The 27,770-nt window shown below is 35.2% G+C and overlaps 1 protein-coding gene across 1 annotated transcript in view; it reads left to right on the top strand.

The window, feature by feature from the left end:
* Positions 1-27,770, top strand: part of LOC143392514 (guanine nucleotide-binding protein G(q) subunit alpha) — a 287,083-nt gene that overhangs the window by 227,401 nt on the left and 31,912 nt on the right. The window contains exons 4-5 of the mRNA XM_076846074.2: positions 318-446; positions 2,330-2,459. Coding sequence (XP_076702189.1) covers positions 318-446; positions 2,330-2,459 — 259 coding nt within the window. The remainder of the gene's footprint in view (positions 1-317; positions 447-2,329; positions 2,460-27,770) is intronic.

Raw genomic sequence — 27,770 nt, 5'->3', positions numbered from 1 at the left:
CAGACCTGCTAAACAAGTAAAAAATAGGAGACTAATTTGAGTTTCTTTTCCTTCTCCACCCTGTTGCTTTTACTTTTCATATGGTTTATAATTAATAGTAAGAGAAGAAATGAGAAATATGGTGAGCAGGGAAGCAATAGATGGATAACCTACCTCTGAGTATTGGAAGGTGGTTTTTATTTCTCTCTTTCCTATGCTATTTTTCTATCCTTGTATTTTTCTTTCCCACTTCACTTCTTCTGACTCCTTTTGCTCTTCCCTTCCCTGAATTTGGAGTGACATATTGCTGACATCTCATCGTGTTTTCCCTCCTCTAGCTATCTGAATGACTTGGACCGCGTAGCTGATCCTTCCTACCTGCCTACGCAGCAAGATGTGCTTAGAGTTCGAGTCCCCACCACAGGGATCATCGAGTACCCCTTTGACTTACAAAGTGTCATTTTCAGGTAGTAACTGAGCTATAACACCTATTTCTTCCCAGCTTTTATACCTCAGTACATTTGGTGAATTCTATAAATACTGAAATCTTGTATTTAAACAGTATAGCCTTATGTGAATTATTGTCAGAGATAACACAAATGAAATAATGTATTCCTGATGAAGAAGCTGAATAAAGATGTATTGACAGGTTTCTCTTTTTAGTTTAAATCACCAAGTGATTAATGAAACTTATATTGCTAGTAATAAACAAGATCAAACATTGGCCCTAACTAATTTTATTATCACTTTATGAAGATGATGGGTATACTTTTATAATTGCCTAAGATATAAATGATTTTATGGTCTATCAGTAATAGGAATTATATGTTTTCAGAAGCTTTCAGATTGATATTTTCTCTAGATTCTGTGGTACCAGTGCAAAATTTTTCTTTAGTCAAAAAAAAAAAATAAAATATGATGTTTTATATTCATAAAATAAGTGACTTGAAATTTTTCAAAATTCTTGATTTTGAAAATGACTTAATTAACTTTGCCTAAATTTATATAGTAAAATAGAATTAAAATTTATTGCCACCTTTTTCACTGCTTCTGTTCTGTCTGGATAATACTTTAACAGGAACATTCTATTTTTTTAAGATGAGAAAAAATAAACAATACTGGTGGACTTTTACTTAATCTTTTATTACACAATTACTCAGTCATACTTTTAGTTAGAGTATAAACCACATGGTGTTTTGAGGAGTGAAGTATGTGTATGAGTTGAATGTAGAGAGGGTAGTTATGCAGGAGAGCCCACCCATTGAAGATGGATATGTGTAGCACCAGGTTACAAAATAAGGAGACATGCAGCTCCTACTTTGCTGTGTGACTTTTATAAACAGGTGCTCTATCCTTTCTTCCAAAGCAATTCTGTTTTATTATTCCTGCACCTGTGGTCAAAAAAGGCTGCCATACACTGTTCTAAAAGACATGACCATTAAGTGGGTGACATTTCAGAAGTATTTTTGAACCTCAGTTTTTTCATCTCTGAAATGGTTGCATTAGATGATCCCTAAGGTTCTTTGATCCAGTATTCTATATGACTTACATTTTGAGTTTACAACATTTAGAGAGCGTAAATTTGAGATAATTATAAACTAAACTAAACTTCCTTTTATAACCATATTACAGAATATTTTCAGAAATAGCATTTCATAGATTTTCATATCCTTACTATTTTATAATTAGTTAGTTCTGAAACCAGATTAATACATCTTATTTTTCCCACATTTTGTGCATGTTTTTGAAGGATATTTTCTACCACTACATTAAAGTAATGACTTAGAAGTATAATTTCCTGCTGCCATCAAAAGCATTGGGTGGGGCCTAGGGTGACAGGATTTCATGAAATGAAAAATTTCATGTAAATAAGTAGCATGTTATTCACATGGTGACACTAGGGAACAGTCAGCATTTTAATTTTCTGAAGACCTAGGAGTTCCAGTTTCAATGTACATAGTTCACTGCCCTCCCTGGATCTGCTGCCCCTCAGATTTCTGTTCTATGGTTTTGAAGCCTTTAAGAAGCAGTTAATAGAAAGCCTCAAACTCTTGTTTGGGAGGCAGGTAAACACCAGAAGCAACTGCAATTTTTAACAAATGCTTAAAGAGCCCAAACCCTGAAATTTTATACCTAAACCTCTTGTTCTGAGCCTGTTCTTTCGTGTGAACATTGTGTACATTTCATTCAAGATATGGATCCAGCAGTTTGAAGAACTATTAATTGACTTGGAGGACCAAGGTCTTTCAAGAGACTATTTCTCCTTGCTTTGTAAGAGGTGCTGTATTTATTCTGATATTTTAAAGTTTCCCTCTATGTGCTATTAATATAAGTATTGTTAACCTTGCAGGATGGTCGATGTAGGGGGCCAAAGATCAGAGAGAAGAAAATGGATACACTGCTTTGAAAATGTCACCTCTATCATGTTTCTAGTAGCGCTTAGTGAATATGATCAAGTTCTCGTGGAGTCAGACAATGAGGTAAGTGCTCTTTGGACAGGTGATGGATTATCATTTTATTATCTGATAAAAAAAATAAATGACAGGAAGTAAGGGTAGAGAGTGAGGGCAGCTGACTTCATTGCTTTCTTGATAGTTGATTTTAGGATTTTGAATATAACACTGTGGAGCCACAAGGTATACTCAGATTGGTAAACTTTGCTGTCAGAGGTATGAGCAGTTCTGTGTACTTCTGAGTAATTAGATCTAATTTGATACTTTTAACACTCTGCAGAGGTTCTGAAAAAGAAAACAACATGGAAATCCCTAGGCTAGTCATCAGATCATTTTATAGCCTTCTTACAGGATAGAATGGGGAGTGTTGGAATGAGTCATCCTGTTTTGTTTTGTTTTCTTTTTGTTTAAATCATTGTTTGTGTGATGGGTGGGTCCCAAAGAATACTGAGAACCTCTGTTGGCAAATGTGAATAACTTTGCAGCTGGTCTCTAAATTAGTTCATTGCGGAACCATGAAGGGTCTTAGTGACTTGTCCTTTCTGCTCTTGGAGAACTGTATAGGCTGTTATACCGATTGAAGAAGTGCTCTTAATATGCCTAATTCTCTATTGTGATCTCCTCCCCATTGCAGGGAGACTTAACAGGTGTAAATACAGATTTGGGGATAGGAAAGATTTGATGATGAGTCAGAGCTGATTATGGAGGATAATTAGTGGGTGTAAGAAACCATGCCTATGAGCTAGAGTTCATTCGTGTGTGTGTGTGTGTGTGTGTGTGTGTGTGAGAAAAGATGTCTTGATAGTCCCTTCAAAGGCAGTGTTTGCAGTCTGAAATGACAATGAATATTAAATATCTATCTAATATGGTAAAAGAAGTAGATATATTCAGTAGGTAATTAAGATAAGATCTGGCATTATTAAAATATACTTTTTTAAATTAATTTTTTATTTATATATGACAGCGGAATGCATTATAATTCTTATTACACATATAGAGCACAACTTTTCATATCTCTGGTTGTATAAACAGTATATTCACACCAATTCGTGTATTCATACATGTACTTTGGATAATAATGTCCATCACATTTCACCATCATTTCCAATCCCATGCCCCCTCTCTTCCTCTCCCCACCCCTCTGCCCTATCCAGAGTTCGTCTATTCTTCCCATGCTCCCTCTCTCTACCCCACTATGAAACTATGAATAAGCCTCCTTATATCAGAGAAACATTTGGCATTTTGTGGTGGGGTGGGAGGGGGGATTGGCTAACTTCACTTAGCATTATCTTCTCTAACTCCATTCATTTACCTGTGTTTTTAGATATACAAGAATTCCTAGCTTTTTTAAGTTTTAAAATATATTTTTGTTTATTTTTCTGCAGGTCTTAAAAATTCTATTAAAAAAATCCATTTCTCTATAGCATTTCTTTTGTTGTGGGATTGATGATGTTCCCATGAATTAATATCTCATATAGAACTGAATTACCTATTCATGCATCATTCCTGGCTGAGTCAACCAGAGAGATTGTTTTTAAGAATGAAGCTTATTTATTAGCTAATTGTCCCCCTATAGGTAAAAAGCAAAGTGCTTAAAAGCATGCTAAAATACGTCAGTTATCAAAATATGTTAGGTAGTTGATATTAGAATTTTAACTATGACATCTCTGTTTTCTGTCCTTATTTCTGTGCCCATTTGTTGTTCTGTAATCCTTGGATGTTGTGTTTTGAATATGTTGCATATTCTGAAAGCAGACATATTATACAATTTCATATTTCTTTGTATGTTGGATCAAGACAAAAAACATTTTGACATCTTGCCTACTATGTTATGGCTACCAGAGTATCTAAAGAGATATGGAAATGGGAGGAGAACATTAACTTTGTCTAAACAGCATTAAAAAGGAGACATGCTTTTTGTCAGAATACAGCATATAGGGGAAGGAAAGTCCTTGTTTTATAGGTCATCAACCTTTAGTTTGCTACCCAGTAAAATAAAATTTATGTGTGTGAACTAGACAGAAAATGTAAGAAGCACATACAATTGTATTTTTTATGTTTATATTATAGCTAGAGAAAGTGTTTATTAGTACATATTTTGTACAAAATAAATGAATTGTATCCATGAAGAAATACATGTTGTGATTTAATGGTAATTGACTTACCACATTAAAATTAGCTAAACAGAAGAGATGGTAGATTCCTTAGATTATTTATTAGCTAAGTCTAGTACTTAAATACAGTTCTTTAATTATCTTGACATTACAGGTCATTTATCCTATTTTTCACCTAACATTATTAAAGAGGTCAGATTTTATATAGAAATATATAAAATATTAATGTTCACCTTAATATATGTTAATTAAAGGCAATGGCATTATTTTGATTATCAGATTCATAATTTAAAGTTTCCATAATAACTTGCCATTCATTATATAGGAACTAAGTATGCCAAAAAATATTGTCCCAGTTCCTTTGATTTTTAAGGTGATTTTTACATTATGTAACAGACTAAAATAATTAAAATAATAAAACTATCATTTTTTTTCACTAATCATTTGTGAATGTTTTGAAAGTCTCCATTGTAATTCCATGAGATAAAAGTCACAGCTGTATGGTGTTCTTTCCTTAGAAATCACATCAGACCTGATGGTAGGATTAGAGATGATTTTCGGCATAATAAAAAAGGATTGCTCATCATTTATTCTGTCCATATTAGCCACAGCCAGCATTGTTGGTAATTAGATGACATTATCAAAAATATTTGTTAATATTGGAATATGGTTGAATGATCCTTTTTCCCCCACGTATACTAATATATGAAAATGTTGTTATTAATTCATTAAGAATATTAAGAATTATAAAATTCTAGATTCCCCAAATTCTCTGATTTGGGTGAGACAAAACTGAAATAGACTCCTAAGAGGTTTTGTTCTTGGTTTTGAAATCTGATGTTCTTAATTTTAATCCAGAGCAGATTTTGTTGTGCCTCTTTTGGTGTATAATCATGAGGAAAAACCTGGGAGTGGATTCTCATGGCCTTTTCTTTATGTCCCTGGGGGGATCTGTGGAGACCATAAGCAAAAGCCGCTAAGGAAGTAGTTTAGAATTTTGCTTTTGCTTTTGATATTTTCAAAACTTTATGTGTTCATCTTTACAGTTTTACATAGTTCTGCTTTTGTCTGTCCAGATTTTCAGCCTTCCTAGTGTTAGGGGAATGAATTTCTTCCTTTCTTTTGCCTCCAAAGAAAGAAATATTCTGTCAAATAGTGGGCTAGAGTATCGTAGAGCCGTGTTGATTTGGGTATTCCCTTTCTGTCTTATTTTTCTCTGACAGTATACCAGCATGGATCCAACTTTCTGCTATGTCCCTTTCATGGCTTTGTTATTTTATGTAACTGAAAACCCAGAGCACACAAAGCATCCACATCACATATTTCAGTTTATAATTATATATCCAAACACTACCTTTTAGTCTTTATTTTTCTGGCTCTTTGTTTCATGAATATTTGAGCACTAATTCAAAGATGCTGTCTCAGACATTGCTTCAGACTATCTTCCAGACTATGCTCTTTGTAGAGTTGCAAAGACTGAGACTTTTATCTCCTCTATTTTATAAAAATTTGAGCTTCTTGAAAGAGTCTTGATGAATTGTTATAGTTTTGATAAAATTGCTAGGTAGTTCCTCCCAACCCAGGCCTGCCTTTGACTAACATGGATTTCCCAACATTGATTCTCATAAACATTTATCCTTCAAACCTTATTCTTAGAGTTGTCCAAACCATAAAGTAAAAGGAGAGATAAGAACTTGTTAAAACCATTGTTCTGTTGGCTTCACCACTTGATCTGGTTTGCATCACAACAAAGAGTAAGGTCCACGACAAGATCCCTCAGGGCCAGATCCTTTGCCCTTCTAGACCACCTTTTCTTTCCCCTTCCTACAATATTGTCTACAAAATTAGAGACACTTGCAGAGAAAAAGCAAGAATAGCTTTCAGGCATCCAAGAGCATGGGAATAGAATGAAAACTATTTTCAGGAAGAAATTGAACTCTCTCTCCTACCTATAAGTTCTTTCTATAGTCACAGACAATAGTGGGCCAACCAGAGATTCTTTACCAGTAATTCAGAATTCCAGTATTGCTCATTAAGTTTTGAACTGTCTTGAAATAAATAATCCAAAATATGGATTTCTTTTGGATATTTCTGTACTAGACTAACCATTTTGAAGTTATTTAACTGGAACCAAAGTCTGAAAATTATCTTTAAAAGTGTGGAACATGTACTCTCTTCTGCTCTAAAAACTCTGAATGAGCTTTTGGGAATTTTCTTCAGATAACATTCAACTTTGCAGAGAATACTGACTAATATTAAGGAGAAAAATTCAAATTCCAAAGGAAAGATCTAAAGGAAACTTATAAGTACTTAAAAATAAAATCTTAGTTTAAGATAGCAGTCTCTGATCACTAATTGGATTGACTTTATCAGCCCTTAATCAAATTATGCCTTTGGTACACTTGGCTCAGGTTCACGACCTAATTAACAAGGATATTCCTGAAAAACACTTCACTTTTTATATTTAACCTCTTTCTCATTTCCTTATTCCTTTGTTCATTTCCAGCTACTTGTCCTCATTTCATATTCCTCCTCCCACCCTCTCATTTGTCTGCTCTTCTGTTTCCTTATGACCATTGACCATCCTCATCCTCCTTCTTACCACCCCGCCACTAGTCCCCAAATCAGGGTATGAAATCCAGAGCCTTGCTCATGCTAGGCCAGCACTCTACCCCTGTGCGCCAGCCCCAGCCCTCAGAAGGAAGTTTTTTGATCTCATTTGAACTTGAACCAGAGGCTTGGACTTCTGCCACTAAGGATGTTAAATATATGAATATAGGTCCATCTGTATTTTTTTCATTGATTTTTTGGGGGGGCGCAGGGATTGATCTCAGGGTTGCTCAAACACTGAGCCACATTCCCAGCACTTTTTAATTTTCATTTTGAGATAGGGTCTTACTAGGTTGCTTAGGGTCTCACTAGGTTGCTTAGGGCCTCGCTAAGTTTCTGAAGCTGGCCTTGAATTTTCAATCCTCCTACCTCAGCATCCAGAGTTGCTGGGATTACAGGCATGCCCCCGTTGCACCTAGCATCCACTGGTTTTTTGTTTTTGTTTTTGTTTTTAATATTTATTTTTTAGTTGTAGTTGGACACAATACCTTTATTTTATTTATTTTTTTTTATGTGGTGCTGAGGATTGAATCCAGGGCCTCGCATGTGCTAGGCGAGCACTCTAATGCTGAGCCACAACCCCAGCCCTCCACTGTTATTTTTAACCTAACTATAAAATGTATACTACATACACATCAAAGTACACAAATTAAAAATTTATAGTACAGTGACTTATTACAAAGCAAATATCTGTATTCAACACTTGGCAAGAAGTAGAATTTTGCCAAGACCATTGGTGCCTGCTAATCTCTCTCTCTCACAGGTTAGATTACTGAAGTAATCACTTTGCAATTTGTTTTGTTTTGTCTTAATATTTAAATATGCATTTCTAAACACTATTGTTTTAATTTATGCTTAATTTTTATATGAAGAGAATTAGCATATTTTTTCAAACATTGTATAGAAAGTATGTTAATTTGAGCTTTAAAATGCATACAAATGAGTAATATGTTTTTGTCTGTTTTTTTTTCCTTAGTGTTTGTAAGGTGTATGCATTCTAAATAAATAATTCATTTGCACTACTGTATAGTATTCTGTTGCATGAAAGTACCACAGTTTGTTCATTCTTATGTCCATATTTTCAGATTGTTAATGTATGTTTCCACTTTGGGGCTATTACAAATAATGCTCCTGTGAATATTTACATGCATGTCTCTTGGTGCAAATGAGTTCCTATTTCTGGTAGAAACATACCAAGAAATAGAACTGCAAGCACATGGATGCATATTCTTAAATTTAATAGATAAAGCCAAAGTTGTTTTCCAAAATGAGCGTACCAATTTACATTCCTACCATCAATGTCTGAAAGTTGCTATCGCTTCACATCTTTGCTAACCCTTCGTACTGTCAATCTTACTCATTTCGGTCTTCTGGTGAGAAGCAGGTTCAGCTGTAGTCCATTCATGTGCCTTTTTACTTGGGCCTACCTTCACTCCTAGTGCATAGCTCTAGTGAAAAGCAAACATGTTTTACCAGAGCCCTGTTTCCCAAGCCTCTCAGCTGCTACCTCCAGAATCAGCTGTTACCTTCATGGGAAAAGTTACCCCAAATACTGGGCTCAGTTTTCTAGACCCATTTGCCCCCATATCCTGGCCTAGTAACTCTTTGCTACCTTAAGCTCTCTGAGGTCTTTAAGCAGATGTACTTTTTACGTTGTTAGTACTTAAAAAAAAATTTTTTTTAATAGTTTGTTAGTGTTTTTTATTATTCTCCTTCTAACTGATATTAATGACAGGGGACCTGTATCAAGTTTTATGATATGTACAAGTCTTTCTCTGAGTTCTCTGTTTGGTTGACCCATTTACTTCTCCTGCACCAATATAAAAGTTATATGGTTTTATAAATCTCAACATATAGGAGATTAAATCTAACTACATTGTTCTGAATTTTCTTGGTTATTCTTGGTCCTTTACCTTCTGTTTGAATATTAAGATGAGCATAAATTCTATGAAATAAATACGATTGAAATTTAAATAACTATATACACAAATTTGAGGTTAGATTTAAACTTTACAGTACTGAGTTTTGCCACTAGTGAACATGATATATAGTTCATCATTTATTGTTTTAGAACATCGTTTGTCATTTATTGACTGTAGTCAGTTTTTGTAAACATTCCACATGTGCTTGAAATTATGATTGCACGTTTTTTGGGTACAAGGTTCTATATTACATCTATTAAAACAAGCCATGTTAATTGAATCATTCAAATCTTTATTTTCTATTTATTAGTTACTGATAATTGCTGACAGTTATTTTTATTATCAAATTTGTTTTTATTGACACACATATATATAAAACTATACAAATTTTAAGTATTTAGTTTGATGAATTATCACTGTGTGAACATATCCATGTAATCACTATCCACCCCAAGAAATAGAAATCCTTAGCAATCCCCTGTGATGGTTCCCAGGGAATGTATATATGTTTATACAGTCATCACTTTATTTATTTGGGTAATGCTGGCCTCATGGAACAAATTAGGAAGTATTCTCTCTGCTTCTCCTTCATCAAAAGTCTAGAAAATTGATAGATCTTCCTTAAATCTTGGTAGAATTTACCAGTGGAGCAATCTGGGCCTGCTGTTTCTGTTTTGGAAGGTTAGTTTTTGATTCAATTTCTTTAAGAAATACAGACCTATTTAGATTGTTTGTTTCTTATAGGAGTTTGGCAGATTGTCTTTCAAGGGCTTCTTCCATTTCTTCTAGGTTACCAGATTTGCATGTGTAGAGTTGGTTCTATATTCCTGTATCACCCCTTTAATGTCCATGGTGGCCATGATGATATGTGCTTTTTTCTCTGTCTTTAGTAATTTGTGTCTTCTCTTTTTTGCGTAGCCTGATTTGAGGTTTATTGATCTTTTCAAAGAACAGCTTTTGGTTTTGTTGATTTTTCTCTGTTGACTTCCTGTTTTCAGTGTCATTGATTTCTGCTCCACATTTTTTTCTTCTTTTTATTTTGAGTTCACTTTGTTCATCTTTTTCTAAGGTAGAAACTTAGATTATTTAGCTCTTTCTTCTATTCTAACATGTATGCATTCGGTGCTGTAAATTTCCTTCTAAGCCTGCTATCATGTCATTCCACAAATTTTGCTATGTTGTGTTTTCATTTTCATTTAGTTCAAAACACTTCTTTATTGCTATGGAGTTTCTTGTAATATGTGTGTTATATAGAAGTGTATTGTTTAATCCCTAAGTCTTTGGAGATTCTTCCAATAATCCACATCCATATTCAAATACTAAACTGCTTCTGGGGTAGTACAAGTATCTTAAGACAAAATAATCTTAATTTCTTTTTCTCATCTCTTGTATTATTGCTTTCACTTTACCTAAGAATACATAAATGTGAATTGAATACATTGTTGCTATTGTTATTTTTAACAGTAAATCTATTGGTAAGCAAGAATTCTAAGAAAAATTTTTAAGAAAATTTTAATTTTGTTTTACCTTCTTTTTTTTTTTTTTAAAGAGAGAGTGAGAGAGGGAGAGAGAGAGAGAGAATTTTCATATTTATTTTTCAGTTATCGGCGGACACAGCATCTTTGTTTGTATGTGGTGCTGAGGATCGAACCCGGGCCGCACGCATGCCAGGCGAGCGCGCTACCGCTTGAGCCACATCCCCAGCCCTGTTTTACCTTCTTATTCTTTTATTTTTTTTTTAATATGGATCTGAATTTCTGAATTTCTGACCTATACCATTTTCCTTCTCACTAAAGGATATCTTTTAATATTTCTTGCTTGGTGTAGCTTGGTGGTAGAGTGCTTGCCTGGCGTAAATGAGGCCCTAAGTTTGATTTCCACTACCACAGAATGAAAAGAAGAATTCTTATATAATGCATGGCAGCACATTTTCTCCAATTTAATTTTTCCGAGAAAGTCTTTTTTCTTCTTTACTTTGGAAGGGTAAATTCATATGGTATAGAAATTTAGGTTCAGGGATTTTGTTTTTGTTTTTTCTTTTAGTACTTTAAATATTTTGTTTCATTCTCTCTGGTTTCTGAGAAGAGATAAGGTCCAATTTTTATAATTGGTTTTATATAGGTAATTCATTTTTTTAATCTGGTTTCTTTCAAGATTTTTTTCTTAATCTTTGATTTTCTGCAATTTGAATTTTATGTCTGGTTATAGTTATTAGGGGTGGGGTAATCAGGTATCCTACTTTGGTGTCTCTGAGCTTTCTAGATCTGTGAATTTATGTGTGACATTAATTTGGGGGAAATTCTCAGTCATTGTTGCTTTAAATATTTCTTCAGTTCCTTTTACTTTTATTTTTCCTCCTAGTATTCCCATTACATGTGTTACAACTTTTGTAGTTATCCCACAGTTCTTGAATATTCTTTTTTTTTTCTTTCAAGCTTTTTTTCCTCTTTTTTTAGTTTTGGAAGTTTCTATTGATATTCACTAATTCAGCAATGCTTTCTCAGCTGTGTCTAATCTACTTATCAAAGGCATTCTCCATTTCTGTTCTAGTATTTTTCTTTTTATCTCTATCATTTACTTTTAATTTGTCCTTAGAATTTCTATCTCTGCTTACATTGCCCATCTGTTCTTGCACACTTTCTACTGTACCTGTTAGAACCCTTAGCATATTAATCATGCTTGTTTTAAGTTAACACCTCTACCACATCTAAGTCTGGTTCTGATGCTTGCTGTCTCTTCAAACTGTGCTTTGTTGCCTTGTATATGCTTTGTGACTGTTTTCCTTGATTGCCATTGGTGATGTACTGGGTGGAAGAAACTGCTGCATGAAGGCCCTTAATGTGGCAATGAAATGGGGGGAAGCTTCTGATAGTACCATGATTAAGTGTCTGTTGTTTAGTGAGCCTGTTTTGCTGGGCCATGCGCTTTGTGAGGTCTTCTCAGTCTCACCCCTACCTCCCTTAGGTAGAATAGGATGGCGAGTTTGTGAAGTTAAGTGTAGTCACGTACCACGTAATGACATTTGGCCATCAACATACCACATAAGATGATTAAGTCCAATAAGATGATTAATAGTGTGGGGAAATTTCCATCACCTAGTACTTTTACTGTAACTTTGTTTAGATACATTTAGCTATGCAAATACTCATCATTGTGTTGCAATTACCTGCAGCATTCAGTACAGTGACACTGCTGTACAGTTTTATAGCCTTGGAGCAGCAAGCTATACCGTGTATCACAGGTATGTGGTAGGTTATATCACCTGGGTGTGCATAAGTGTACTCTTTGATGTTCACACAGCAATAAAATAACCTATTGACACATTTCTCAGACTGTGTCACTATGATTAAGGTACCGTGCATCTATATTTCCCTCCCCACATGGAAAACTAGAGTTAGTTAGAGTTGACTGTTGCCCTTCTCCCAGGTCGACTGGGCTCTGATAAAACCCCTGTAATTTAGGTTCTGATAAAATGATTTTCTTGAGATCAGGCCTTGTTAAGACAAACAGAACACTCAGAATGAGTTTTCCCCCATCAAACACGAGGTGATTTTTTTTCCCCCTGATAATCAGATATTTATTGTAGACTCATACATAATGACTGGAAGATCAAATTGAAATCCTTAGCAGGGATTATCTCTGAATAGCTATAGTAAGGGTAATTTTGATTTTATGTTTTATTCATTTTATGTATTTGCATTTTCAAAATATTCCTTGAACAACTATACTGTGTGGCTTAAAGATATGATAGACACTTAAAAAGTTAAATTATGAAATCTTTCCTGAAACATTTATCACTTAAAATATAGTTAAATAAAAATGAGTTTTAGGCTGTTTTCTCTTGTCCTAATTGCCTATAGAAGGATAAGATGGAAATACAAGTGATCAGAGAAGTATGTACAAATGTCTAGTCAAAGGAGCTCAGCAGTATTAGAAAACATCCATTTTCTATTAGTCTGCTCTAAATAGCTTCAAAACTGAGACACCTGTTAGGAATCATACAAATTAAGGAGCTCATTGAAATAGAGGAGACAGTTTTATGAGGTCAGGATTTATCTCAGCCCTTGTTTGTTCATCTTAGATGAAACAAATAAAGGGAATTTAAAGCACAAAGATAGAAAAAAGCCTATGTTATAGATTAACTGTGGGCCCAAAGCCAGAGAAATCTGGACCACTTTCATGGCAAATTTAACTAGATGGGGTCTTTCTTAAGTACCATTCGTTTCTCCCTTAAAAAAAAAAAAAAAGAAGGAAAAAATAAAAAGAAATTGTCTTTTATCAGGAATCTACATTTTGTAAAACTTAAAATCATTATCCACATCTCTGGTGTTCTCTAGAATAATAGCACCTCTGTGCTTCCAGGCTCATTATGTAATAGGAAGTCCAGGCTATGTGGAATGTTCTTCCTACAGACAGGTTAAGACAAAGGGCATGGGTGGTGTAGCTGCCATTCTCTAGGTATCTTATGCTGCGTGAGTTAAATCTGCTATAGTAACATCTCTAGTGTGTTTTCACACATGAACTTACTGGCAGGGGGATAGTGTTGTTTTTTTTTAAATTGTCACTTATATAATGTGGATTGTCATTTATATAATGTGGATTGTCACTTTTAGAAAGGAGTAATAGGGGATCCTTTTTTGGGACATTGGGTACCTATGAACTACCACTGAAGAGACAATAGGGAAGCAAAAGAGTTGGACTATTCATCTGAAGCTCCATTCATCTCATGCTTGATGGTCTTAAACAATAATATCTCAGTGCCATCCTTTTAATGTAAAAAATTAGTTTATTATTTGCTTTAGTGTTGTGATGGTTATTGAAATAGATAACAGATAAACTTCTTGGAGCATTCACTAAATGATTGTTGGTATCATCAATAATTTTAATAGTGGAAGAAATACTGTAACTTTTCTTTCTAAACATCATCAACTGTGGCTAATTTAGTCTTTTAAAGAGAACTCTTTGATTTGACATTTATACTAGTGTAAGTATACTCAATCATTATTCATTAAGTAAGATTAAAATTTGGGGGAGAAGTGTTATATGAGTAAATGCTTAAGAAACGTGGAAGTTTTCTATTTAAGAAAATTTCTTTTAGATTAACGAGGGAGAAATTTAAAAATAAAAATAAGGGGAGACTCAAAGCAACATGACTTTTAAGATACAGCTCATCCTACTATGTTTGTTACCTGTTCACATGTTTTGTTTATCATGATTTTGTATTAGTCATGATTTTGTGGTTGGAGAAAGACTGTGAAAGTTATCACAGTGGTTCACATAACCAGGAAGAACCAGGGAGTTCATGCCATCTCTGCATCCTGTACTAGAGTTTGGTTGGAACTCTTTCTCTTTTGCTTCTCTTTGATTCAAACAGTCCTGAATCATGTCTTCTCAGCCTAACAACCCAAGAAAAAAAGGAAGTTGCCTTTCTATCTTGGTTTGGCTATGATTTGAGTGTGTTCACCCAAAGGTTCATGTGTTAGAAACTGGGCCTCTAGTGTTAAAGATGTTAAGAGATGGTGGAACCTTTAAGAGGTGGGGTCTAGTGGAAAATGATTAGCTTTTGGGGGCTGCCTTCAGAAGGAATTAATGCTGGTCTCATCGAGTGAGGTTCTGTAAGAGTGGGTTAATATAAAATAGAAAGAATGGCTTCTCCCTTCTCTTTAGCTTCCTGTCCTACCATATTAGCTCTCCTTCTCACATATGCTCCTGTCACGATGCTGTCTGCTTTCATGTGACATAATCAAGGGAACCTCTGCCAAAGGCTGAATGAATGGAGCTGCCCAGTCATGAAACTTCAGCTTCCAAAACTGAAGTTAAATAAACCTCTTCTTTACAAAGTATGCAGATTCCAGTATTTTGTTATAGCAATGGAAAATGAACTAATGCACACTCCAACTCCACAGTGAAAATCTTGGCAGGGGCTGGGGAGGGTGTGCAGATATAGCCCTGAGATTGTCACTGCAAATTCCCATAGACCCAGTGGCAAGAAGCTGGGTGTATTTTCAGAAGACCAGGAGAGTGATGGGCTGATACAAGGAGGAGGGCACACCTGGCAGAAAAAAACACTAACCACTATTACAGTATTTTTCAAATTGTGGATTTTAATGTATGAATGAGTTGGCATCATTATTAGGCTGTGAATGTTATGTGGTAGGTTATGAACATCTTCTTTAAAAGGTGAAATAGAATAAATGTAAATGAAATTCAATAGGAAATATCAAAAGATATCACTCTCAGGAGAATTATTATTTCGTGAAACTTTTATTTTCATATATATATATATATATATATATATATATATATATATATATATATTTTGTGTGTGTGGACGAGATGCAATATAAAATGTATTTGTTAATGTAGGTTGTAATCTTTAAAGTTTACAAGTCTACAATGTGTAGTGCTCATCCCTGAAAAACTACCACTGTCAATGGGATGGTGATCTGTTTTTTCTAGGACTTTGTTCACTTGTCCAGTTTTAGGAATGGAAATTGGAAGCTCCTCAACCTTACAGTCACCAAGGTTGCATTTTGGTTCTGTTTTGTTTGGGGGACTTGGGAGCAGTTGGCCAGTAGAAGAACTGGAACCTTTGTCAAAAGTCCAGAGAGACAGTTCTTCAAAAATCAGTTTGCCAAGAGACACTTGAAAGAAAAAATATATACTGCTCTTTACTTGTCATTAAAGTTAACCAGCTTTTATCTTATACTGAAACTGAAGATAAGAAGCATCTTGTGGTGGAGAGGGCAAAACTTCAGATCCCGAGCTCAGGGTTTGCTCCATGTCATCTCACTTTAATATCAAACTTTGAAGGACATCCTTGCCCTGAGTTGAATATCACATTGCAGAAGAGCCCAGGGCTAAGCATTTATTGAGCATCTATCATGAACCAGGCACAGGAGGAATCTTTCTAGATCATCTAGTTCACTCATCTTTCACAGTTGAGGTCTTCATTGATTAGGATTATACAGAGTTTTTCAGAGTTAACTTCCCATTACTAGGGTCACCCAGTGTTCACTAAAAAGTACCTAGAATTCTAAAGGTACAGTTTTGCATGGAGGTTAAGAACTCTGACTCTGTAGCCAGATGGGTGGATTCAAATCCCAGATGTGTTGCTCTCTGGCTATTTGACCTCGAGGCTCTCAGGGCCTCAGTTCATTCAACTGTGTTGGGGTTGTTGTACAGATTCAGTAACTTACTATATGTGAAGTAACGGACCTTGACACATAGTTAATGACACATGTGATTCTTATAATAAGATGATGGTGATTCCTAACCCAGGAGGCTAAAAATCATCCCCACTGTAAATTTGCTATCTGGAACTCAGAGGATAAAAGCTACAACTTCAAAATATTAAAACTCAATAAATTTTCTATATTCAAAGGGTTTCTTAAGGATATTCCTGTGCAAGAGCAGGTGATGGTGGAGCACATCAAGTAATTGGCTTGATTAAGTATCAGGATGGGCTGAAGGGAAATTAAGAAAGTGAAAGGTTTTGCATATGATATCCTATAAAAACAGAACAGTTTGAAATTAAAGTATTCCTAATCCTTTAGGCAGTTTTGTCATCTTAAAATTTAGATTTTAAAAAAGAGAAACATCTCTTTAGGTATTAATATTCTTATTTCATTTTATCAAATAGCACTGGGAACTAATGGTAGAAATTTGAAGACACTCTTATTGTTTGCACTTTCAAGCATTTCATCTTATAAAGTACAGTAGGGCAGAATGTTTCAGAAAGGAAAGGTCCTGAAAAGTGCTTATTACACCTAAAGTTAGTATTTGTTTGTTTGTTTTGTGCCAGGGATTGAACCAGAAACACTCTACACTGAGCTACATCCCCAGCCCTTTTTATTTTTTATTTTGAGACTAGATCTCACTAAGTTTCCCAGGCTGGCCTCAAATATGTGATCCCCCTGTCACCACTCCTGACAGCATAATTAATTTTTGCTAAGGACATCCATACCTTTCATAACTCTTCAGAGGCCCCATTTGGCCATCTTATGAAAAACAAAAGCAAAGGGTATTCACGTGGAGCTGGTCATTCGTTATAGAGTGCCTTGTCCCCCTGGCAGGGCATGTTCAGCTGTCAACTAGAGTAGGCCCACACTTGGTCTGTGGGCTGTGGCTGCAAAACTATGCACAGCCTGTGGGCACTGAGCCCAAACTGGTTTAAAGTAGGCACTTTCACATTAAATAAGCACAATTCTCTCTTCTGGATAAACTCAAAGGCAATCAGAGACACCCAGAAGTTTTATCAAATGTGTATTATTTATTAGTTTAAAAAAACACACAAGGGACAAAGTTGTTGATTTTGTTTCTCTGGATTTTTGAAAGTACACCTTTCCCCTTTGAGGGTATCTCAAGAGTAACAAAGAACAATACACTCCAGTGTGTATTTTATAAGCTAATGATGTATTGAATATGAACTGTAAACCTTTGAAAAAGAATGAGGCAGTGTTAAAGAATTTTAAGGAGACAAAAGTTTTCTCTGAAACTAAATTTCCTTCTACAATTCACACTGACATGAAAATTGTATTGCTTTTCATAGCATTTTGTTTTCAACAGCATGTACAGAGTTTCCAATTTCTCTACATACTTGCTAACACTTATTATATTTGTCTTTTTTTAATAGTATGCATCCTTAATGAATGTGAAGTGGTATTTCATTGTGGCTTTGATTTTTCTTTCCCTAATGTTTTCTTCCACTTCACAGGTGATACTGATTTTTTAAGTCACTGTTTTTATAGTATGCCAAACAGTGGCACTCAGTCACTAGTAAAAAAAAAAAAAGGTAGATTCTCACATGAAGTCAGAATGAACATTATGTGCTTTGGATGTCCTTCCAGTCTTTCTTTCTCTTTCTTTCCTTCCTTCCTTCCTTTCTTCCTTCCTTCCTTCCTTCCTTCTTTCTTTCAATAAATGGTTCTTTGTATCACTTTTCTGTAAGCACAAACTTTTATTTATTCAAGTCAGCCAAATGTCCACTAGGTGGAGCTCTAAACACAGCATCAAGTATTTATATAAAGCTGAAGGTGAATTCCCAAGTTGTCCCAACAAAGATTTCTGCTTCACAGAAATATGTGTATTAATTTGGACAAACTAAGCACAGTTATGGAATGTTAGCACTGAATGGTTAGCATTTGTTTATTTCAACGTTTTCCTGGTAAAATGAGAAAACTGTAGTCCAATGAAGTTAAATGACTTGCCCAAGGTCACACCCCTGGCTACTGATAAAGCCAGGCTTCAATGCAAGACCTATATTCCCAATCTGGAATGTAGTCTTATTCTCCATGTTGTCACTGCTTTCTATTAACAGGTTTTCCCAAAGCATCTTCCAGTTCTAGAACCTGTGTTAATGTAACTTTGTGCATGACAAACCAAAATACAGACATGAAGATACTTTGTATTGCTCTTTTGAATAATCCTTGGATTGCAGAATAGAAAATCAGAATTCCACTAAGTTATTTATAGACCTTAGGGAAATTACTTAATGTCCATGAGTTGGTACCCTTATCTTTAACTTAAGAGATTGCTTTCAATGTAAATAGATGATCCTCAAGTTCTTTAATATCATACAAAAATTTAGTCTCTAAACTCTGAAACTGAAAGCTTGCAGTTTTCTTGAGTCTATCTTGTTTCAGGGCTTAGCTTTATTTTTTATTTTTTGGTCATAAAATGAGTGGAAATTCCCATTTTGCTTTTCTCATAGAGTGGGATAAAATCTGCACATACCAGTACACCATTTTTTAAAAAAAACAGTTTACACCTTTAACTAATGTTGGTACTCAAGATTCCCAATTATCCATAAGCCTTCAATGAAAACAAAACAACTAACAAAAAAGAAGTATTTTATAGCAGTGTATTGCAGAAAGTACAAAAATAGTACTTCTTTGGAATATGTATATCAGCTTCCCAGAGCAACCTGCCCTGTTAATCACTTCCTGACTTTCACACACTGTTTCTCACCTATCTTATCCCTAAGTAAAGTGCCTCTACATTGCTAGTGTCCTTTGCTTCTCATTCTGTGTCTGTTTACAAAATCATCTCACTAGACAGGACATTTTCCACTTTGTTTGTACAGCTTAGTAATATTCAGAGTAACAGTTTTTATTTACCCCCTATAATGAATATAAATGATACCTCTTCACATTTGATGTGTCACAACACATTAATCCCTCACCAGATTCAGAGTTACCTTCCTAAAAAAAAAAATAGCAGTTAGCAAAACTACAAATGGCAAGGTCATTGCTACACAGAAAATCCAGCAGAGCAGTGTGGAGGGACGATTTAAATGGCTTTACACACATAAAAATCATCATCCTAGTGCATGATAGTTCCAGAAAACAAAGTGATGCCAAAGGCCCTGATCCCTGTTCATGAGTCATCTTATTCAACAACTCATTCAACAATCTGAAATTTGCTGTAGAGATCATATCCTTTACTTTAGAGATCATATCAAACCAAAGTTTTTCTGGTGCCTCTGGCACTAATCTTTCCTTAATTTCATTCTCAAGAAAATACCTGAGTTTTTGTCCAGCCTTCGCACAAGTTATCCTGGGTTGAAGGGCATGATTTTCAAAGTCACGTATTGAAGAGGGAAGGGCATGCATCAGTCCATTTTCTGTACCTTTCCAGAGAACTGCCACATGGACTGTAGTAAGGGGAACCATCATGATAAGATTGAAATTAGCAAAAATATTTTTTAGAAAGTTTTTTTATACTCATCATTCAAAAATGAATGAAGATGAATGTTTTCTTAACTGAAAAATTCAAAAAAAAATACAGTTTTACCCCTCTGATACTAGAGATTGAGCCCAGGGAAGCTGTACCGCTGAGCCACATTTGCAGTCCTTCCTATCTACCTATCTATCTATCTGTTTTTAAATTTTGAGACAGGCTAAGTTGCTGAGGCTGGTCTTGAACTTGTGATCCTCCTGCCTCAGCCTTCTGAGCTGGATGCTACTGCATCCAGCAAAAAGTATGTCTTTAGAGGCTATACATACCCAACTTATTTTACATCCTAAGAACACTATTGAGTCCATTTAATTTTATCTGCACGTTTATTTTAATGAACTGTTTTTGATATTTACAAAGAGAATGCCTTTTTAAAAATTTAACATATAGCAGTCTCTTTGGGGAACAATTTTGGATTATCTTTCACATTTTTAAAATATACATGACATTTACCTTAGTAGTGATATATATTTGTATACAAAAACTAGTGCAGAGATGAACATTGAGATGATTAATTCATAAAGTTATTCGAGCTCTTTAAAAATATGTAGGCCGGATCTACATGTGCTGATATAGAATAGACTCAAAGCATATTATACAGGGAAATGAGCAAAAATATAGGCAATACATACAGTGCCCTTCCATTTATCTAAAAATTATCTATATTCTGTATGCTTGTATGTACATAAAACTTTATGAAATGATACAAAAGAAATGGGAGGATAACCTGGATCTATGGTAGAAGGAATTTCTACTTTGTATAATTTTTGATGTTGGGTTTGCTACCATGAACACTTTGTTTTCTTTTTCTTTTTTCTTTTCTTTCTTTTTTTTTTTTTTTTTTTTTTTGATAGGGGGTACCACGGGTTGAACTCAGGGACACTCAACTACTGAGCCACATCCCCAGCCCTATTTTGTATTTTATTTAGAGACAGAGTCTCACTGAGTTGCTTAGTGCCTCACTTTTGCTGAGGTTGGCTTTGAACTGGCAGTCCTCCTACCTCAGTCTCCCAAGCCACTGGGATTACAGGCATGCGCCACTATGCCCAGCTTTTTTTTTTTTTTTTTTTTAATTTTCAAAGCTAGCAGTTTAGAAATTACTAACCACTAAAACACAGATATGTCATACATATCATTGTGTCTTCTAAGTATACAGAATACATCTTTTTTATTTTAATATTTCTTCAGTGTGTTCTTTGACATTGTGTTTTATGTTTTAGAACATTGGTGATGCTGTCCAGGGCTTTAAATTTGATTGTTGTTTTAACCCTTATGTGTTCATTGCCTGTGTTGAGTAACCTTAAGAAAAATCATATCCAAATCAATGTAGCCTATATAAGAGGAAAGGATAATTTGCAGATGGGTAAAAATAAAACTGAAAGCAAATGTAGGGCAAATGTCCTTGAATGGAACAGCTCACAGCAAATTAAAGATGGCTCTATGCTCCAAAGGAATTGTCCTTTGTACTTGAGGGTTTCAGATAAAATTTTTTTTATATTGACTTAGCTCAAATTTAAGTGGTAATTTTAGACTAAGTGTTTAAGCAGGAAATATTTTAGTTGGGATGATTAATGTTTGCATCTTTTAACATTTTGTTTTTTGGGTATACTTGTATTTAGCAAGCTTAGAAGGAATCAGAGCAGTTAAAAGGTGCATGACATGTTTTGAAAAGGGGTTAAAGGAATTGAGGAAAGCTGAGGAAGAGCTTTCAGTGTTATTAGAGCTATATTTTGAACTATGGGAAGTTGAAAAACTATTGATATGCTAATGTGAGGTTTGTGTGCAGTGAGTGAAATGGAGAAATGTTTATGTTGTTGATGGATCTGCATAGCTGGTGGAAGTATGCAGTTATGGTAGACATCCAGGACATGGTGGAGGCACCATGGTGATAGAAAATACTATGCTAGGTATTTTCTGTGCAGGTAAGAACTGGAGACCAGAGCCATTAAGTACAGATGCTGGACTCTAAGACATACAGATGTGAAAGTCATATTAGTTCTCTTCCTAATATGAAGCATTTTATGAGCTGAGGGTGGAAGAGAGTGGAACATTGAGATAAAATGTAGTATGACTTAGTAGATGTGAAAAGTAATGGTGGAAATATTGGAAGATTTTTAACCTGGTAGAAAGTTCATAGTTATTTGAAGATCTGGTTAAAGGTATGTACTTGAGCAGCCCAAAGTGAAGGAAGTAGTCCTTAAGAATGAATGGTTCCTTTAATGGTTAAAAAAAAGTTGGGGCCTTGTTTGTAATTCTGGCGAGGATAGATCCATACCTAGTGGAAGACATCTATGACAGATCTTCAGCATGGTTTTGTTTTAAAATAAGCAAATCTTAACTAAAATGTTCCATTTCACTGGCATAATTTCATGGGAAGTTTTTGCCTTTCCAAAATATCATCAATTTAACTTGATACCTAAACTTCCAAATAAGAGCTTAGGCCTTTAATTTAAGAATTTGATCCCCAGTGAATGGCAAAAGCTTGGAGTAGAGATAGCAAGCTGCTATCAGTGCAAATGAAAACCACCAAGCCGGCTTTGAGAAGGTACAAGGCATAGTGAAAGCAAACTGGAGAGAACAGAGTACTTATTAGGGTGGGATTGGATAGGTCCCATGGGAAGGAGAAGAACGATGAATCATAGAATTTTAGAGCCAGAAAGCATTTTAGTTACTCATCTCATTTTACAGATAAGGAAACTTGGAATTCAGAACTGTGAGGGGAAAATGAGGCCATCCTCAGTACATTTTTTCCTTAGAGAATGTTTTACTTCAGCAAAAGCTCAGCTGCTGTAATGAAGAATCCTGAAAACACAGCGGCTAAAGAATGTAGACCTTTGTTTGTCTCTCTTTCTTTCTTTTTTTTTAGTCCATTCTTTTTTTTTTTAATGACAGCAGAATGCATTACAATTCTTATTACACATATAGAGCACAATTTTTCATATCTCTAGTTATATACAAGTATATTCACACCAATTTGTGTCTTCATACGTGTACTTTGGATAATAATGTCCGTCACATTCCACCATCATTTCTAACCCGATATCCCCTCCTTTCCCCTCCTACCCCTCTACCCTATCTAGAGTTCATCTATTCCTCCCATGCTCCCCTTCCCTACCCCACTATGAATCAGCCTCCTTATAACAGAGAAAACATTCAGCATTTGTTTTGGGGGATGGGCTAACTTCACTTAGCATTATCTTCTCTAACTTCATTCATTTATATGCAAATGCCATGATTTTATTCTCTTTTATTGCTGAGTAATATTTCATTGTGTGTGTGTGTGTATGTGTATGTATGTGTATATGTATATATATTATGCTTTTTTTATCCATTCATCTACTGAAGGGCATCTAGGTTGGTTCCATAGTTCAGCTATTGTGAATTGTGCTGCTATAAACATTGATGTGGCTGTGTCCCTGTAGTATGCTGTTTTTAAATCCTTTGAGTATAGACCAAGGAGAGGGATAGCTGGGTCAAATGGTGGTTCCATTCCCAATTTTTGTTGTTTCTTAAGGAAGGATTCCACTTCAGCAGAGCAGGTCTCCTCCTGACTAGGAGGAACCCAGATTCCCTCAACTCTGCCAGTCCCTAGGGTGTGACTATCACTTGGCTCATGTTCTGTTGATAGAAACTTAGTCACCTGTCCACATGTGACTTCAAGCAGTACTTCCAGTGGAGTCTGGCTGGACAGTCATTTCTCTGGACACAATTGTTATTTCTCCAGCTACTATTCTATTACAGTGCCCCCTTCCTTATCCATGGTTTTGTTTCCCATGGTTTCAGTTACCTACCATTAATTATGGTCCAAAAATATTAAATAGAAAATTCTAGAAATAAGAAACTCATAAATTTTAATTAACTTATTACAGTATTATCATCATTGTTTCATTTTATTACTAGTATATTAATCTCTTGCTGTGCCCAATTTATAAATTAAACCTTATCATTAGTATGTATATAAAGGTTGAGTATCCCTTATCCAAAATTCTTTGGACTAAAACAGTGTTTCCAGTTTCAGGTGGTAGGGTTTTGTTTGTTTTGGTGTTTGTGTTTGTTTTTAGGATTTTGAAATATTTACATATATTTGTCTGAACGTGAAATTCTTTTATGTTTCATATATACCTTATCCACATAGTCTGTAGCTAATTTTCTATCTTTTTAGTGTATTTTGACTGCAGTGTGTCACATGCAGATGTGGAGTTTTCAACTTGTAACATCATGTTGGTGCTCAGAATATGTTGGATTTTAGAGCTTTCTGGATTTTCCAAATAGGAATCTCAACCTATATGAGAAAAACCATTATATATATATTTAGTTTAGTACCATCCAAGGTTTCAGGCACCCAGGAACTTCTTGGAACATATCCTCCCTTGGGTAAGGAAGGACAAAGGGGAAAACTCATCTAGAATAGGCAGTGAACAGTCTCTGCCATGGAGGCAGAACAGAGTTCTTGTCAAGGTTACTACCTGGAGTTTTGACATCTCAGAAGTCCACAACCATACCACATTTTGTCCACCCAGGTTGTAATGTGCCCTTAAAATAAGTCTTCTAATTTGTCTCATTGAGAGATCACAAAACTATCTTTCCAGATAAAAATTCCTGTTGCTACTCAGATTCTGCATTTGCTCTCCAAATGCAGGTCATTCACATAAGAAAAAGTATCACTTACCTGGTCACAACATGCCCACTGCCCAGAACCACATCATATATCTGCCACTGAGTTCTTCTTAATGTATCCAAGCTGGGAGTGCCATAAGATGGAGCAGGGAGCAGATCAGTAAGGCATTTTTGATCTTTTACTGGGATCACTAAAAGAAAACAAGCCCCTGTGATTTGGGAACTTGTTATGGGTGTTAAGTGACATTATGTGTATAAAACACCTATTTATTTTGTCAAGAAGCATGGAAAGAATGTCACAGGAACTGTTCATTGGAGTATTTTGTTCACAAGAGCTTGGAATGCTGAAGTAAATAAGATATTGCCCCTGTTCTTGAAAGGTTTCCAGCCCATTGAAGAAGATTCTCAAGTGAATGGTCAATTATAGTATCCTATAGTAATAAAGCATTTCCATAGCAGTAAGTAAGGTTCTCTGGGAATAGAAACAAAAGGCCACCAACTCAGCCTTAAAGGGACCCAACCCTGAGGAAGGGAAGGCATGTCTAGGTGACTCCAAAGTAAATGAGGATTTTGCAGCAAAGAAACACTAGCTAGCATCCTACCCATACTGTGGTCAAATCACAGTGACTTTGAGTGTCCCTTTTTTAATTTGGTGTCTCTATATTTCTCTAATATCATTTCTTAATATTCCACTCATCAGGGCTTACAGCAAGAAAGATTGAGATTTTCCATTTGGGAAAACTTTTTTCCTTCAACAATGACATATAAAGTCAATCCCACCACATAAAAAATAATATTCAAGAAAAATGACAACTACAGAATTTTTTGGAGATTTTGCTTTGACTGTTTCAAATTAGGAAGTTGTTGCTATATTTATTAAGTTCACAGAGTAATATTTTTTCAAGGATGAATATCTAGTGTTTTTTCTCTTGTTCATGTTGTACAAGAATAGTTTTAGGAATGATCACCAGATAGACACCAGGTTGGTATTTCTAGACCTCTTTAAGTCTAGATATACCAACATCATAAGTATTGCTTAAATTATCAGGCTACCCTTTCTCTTTCTATCACCCTAATTATATCAACACATGCCTGAGGATTCTCAGAACTGTATATCAATTTGGGTTCATCTGATTTCAGGCATCTTTTACTGTATGAAAAGTTTATTTGCTCTCTAATTTAAAAGAAATCTTGTACTTAGTCCTCATTTCTAAAGGCAGTGATACCCAGAGAACCATCCATAGGTACAGCAAGCATGACTGACTTTCACAAAGGAAATGGTACTCATCTTAAACCTGAGAAAATTTGTTAGTCTTTGATAGAAGTTAATGTTAAGCTGTGCCTCTGTAGCTAATTCATATTTCAACCTGAACCTTTTTCTTCAAGGTGCATGTGTGTAAGTATACTACCTCCCATCCATTACACTTGAGGAACATGTGTCCCAAGTACATGTATGAGCAATGTGACTTCAAACCTGAACATTGTGTTAGTCAACTTTGTATCTTTGTAACCAAAATACCTGACAAGAATAACTTGGAAAAGGAAAAGTTTATTTTGGCTCAGAGGATTCGGTCCATAATTTTCCAGCTTGTTGCTCTGGGCTTGAGGTGAGACAGAACATCCTGATGGAAAGGTGGGGTGGAAGAAAATTGCTCAACTCATGACAGCCCAAAAGAGAGAGAAATATAGAAAATAAACCTCTGGGGAAAGTTCTTAGTGACCTATTTTCTACAATTAGGCCCCCCTTCCCAGTAGTCCATCCAACTATCAGTGGATTAATCCATTTTAATTAATTCAAATCCATTTGATTAATTCACTGATGAGGTCAGAATCCTCATGATCCAAACATTTCCTGAAAGCCCTATCTCTGAACCTTGCTGTGTTGGAAACCATACTTTCTTTTTAATAATTTTTTATTTGTTTTAATTAGTTACACATGACAGTACAATGATCTTGACATCATACATTTAAATTAGATGGGATATAATTTTTCATTTTCTGAGTGTACAGGTTGCAGAATCACATTGGTTATGCAGTCACGTATATACACACAGCAATAATAATGTCTATTTTATTCTGCTGTCTTTCTGTTCCCTGCTTTCCCTCCCCTCCACTTTTAACACAAGAGCTTTTAGTGACACTCTAGATCCAAACCATAGCAGACATATATTCCCAACTACTCACTTATTTTAAAAATCCCCATTGAAGGCAACTAAATCTTCATCTAAAACAATGCTAATTTTGAAATTGCCCAAATTTAAAACCATTTTTAATTAAAGACAAAATTCAGAAGCAGAATAGCTACTGTAGAAATCTAGTGATTTTGCACAAATACTTCGGTGTTAGGAGGTTAAGCAGTAACAGTTCTGTCTAACAAAACAAGGAAACAAAGAGCCTTGGAGTAAGGTTTGAGATTATTGAGTTCTAGTCTTGGCTTCACCAGAAACACTTTGTAGGCCTTGGAGCAAGTTCTTTAACCTCTGCAGGTTCAGTTGAGTCTGTTGTAAACAGAAGAGATTGGATCTAGATGAACTCAATGTCCCTTCCCTGCTTCATTCCTTAATGCTTGAGTGGGAGTATAAAGTACTTGCTCAGATCACTCCTATCAGACTTTTCTCTGCCTGGCAATTGAATTTATTTAGAAAACACTTATTGAGTACCTACTCTACCTGCCCAGGGTAACTTATCTCAACCCAGGGATAAGACACTTTTTAGTTGTTCAGACCCAGAGAGAGCCTCTTCCTAGCAAAGCAATAAATGAAACAAGGAAACTCATTTTGATCTTCTTACATTTTCAAGCTTTCCATTTTTTATCATACTTTTGAATGCTTCTGCCATTTTTACTGCAGTTTTGCCTGGAGACCTTTCTATGCCACGTTTATTTTGTTTTATTATCTGTTTGACAGTTCATCTGCAAACAGATACTTGCCAAAGTGATTAATTTACAAATGACTACAGGTTTTAAAAATGAGGTTTTTCCTTCCTACTGTTTGCATGCTAAGACTTAAGAAAGTAATTTTGTCATCTAATTCCAAGGGAAGCTTTTATGAACACTCTGATAGATGAGTCTATCACACCACCTGAAAATGAGCACTGGGTCCCTAAAGCTGTCAGGGTATCCCATTGCAGATTCATTTTTGTATTTCCCTCAGCAGGGTCACAATTCCTGAGTTCCTATTATAGTGAATATAATGACCACACACCAGTGACCTGTTTTGTTGTTGTTGTTGTTTTGGTTTCTTTTAGAGATCTCTATTTCTTGCCTCATTTCCTAGTTGCCCTGGTAACAAGCCATCAGCTTGAAATCACAGGAGGTAAAAAGTTGTTCTTGTTTATTA

The sequence above is a fragment of the Callospermophilus lateralis genome, chromosome 2 (genome assembly GCF_048772815.1).
Source record: "Callospermophilus lateralis isolate mCalLat2 chromosome 2, mCalLat2.hap1, whole genome shotgun sequence".
In the NCBI taxonomy this organism is placed as follows: domain Eukaryota; kingdom Metazoa; phylum Chordata; class Mammalia; order Rodentia; family Sciuridae; genus Callospermophilus; species Callospermophilus lateralis.
This window is presented reverse-complemented; position numbering and strand designations above follow the sequence as displayed.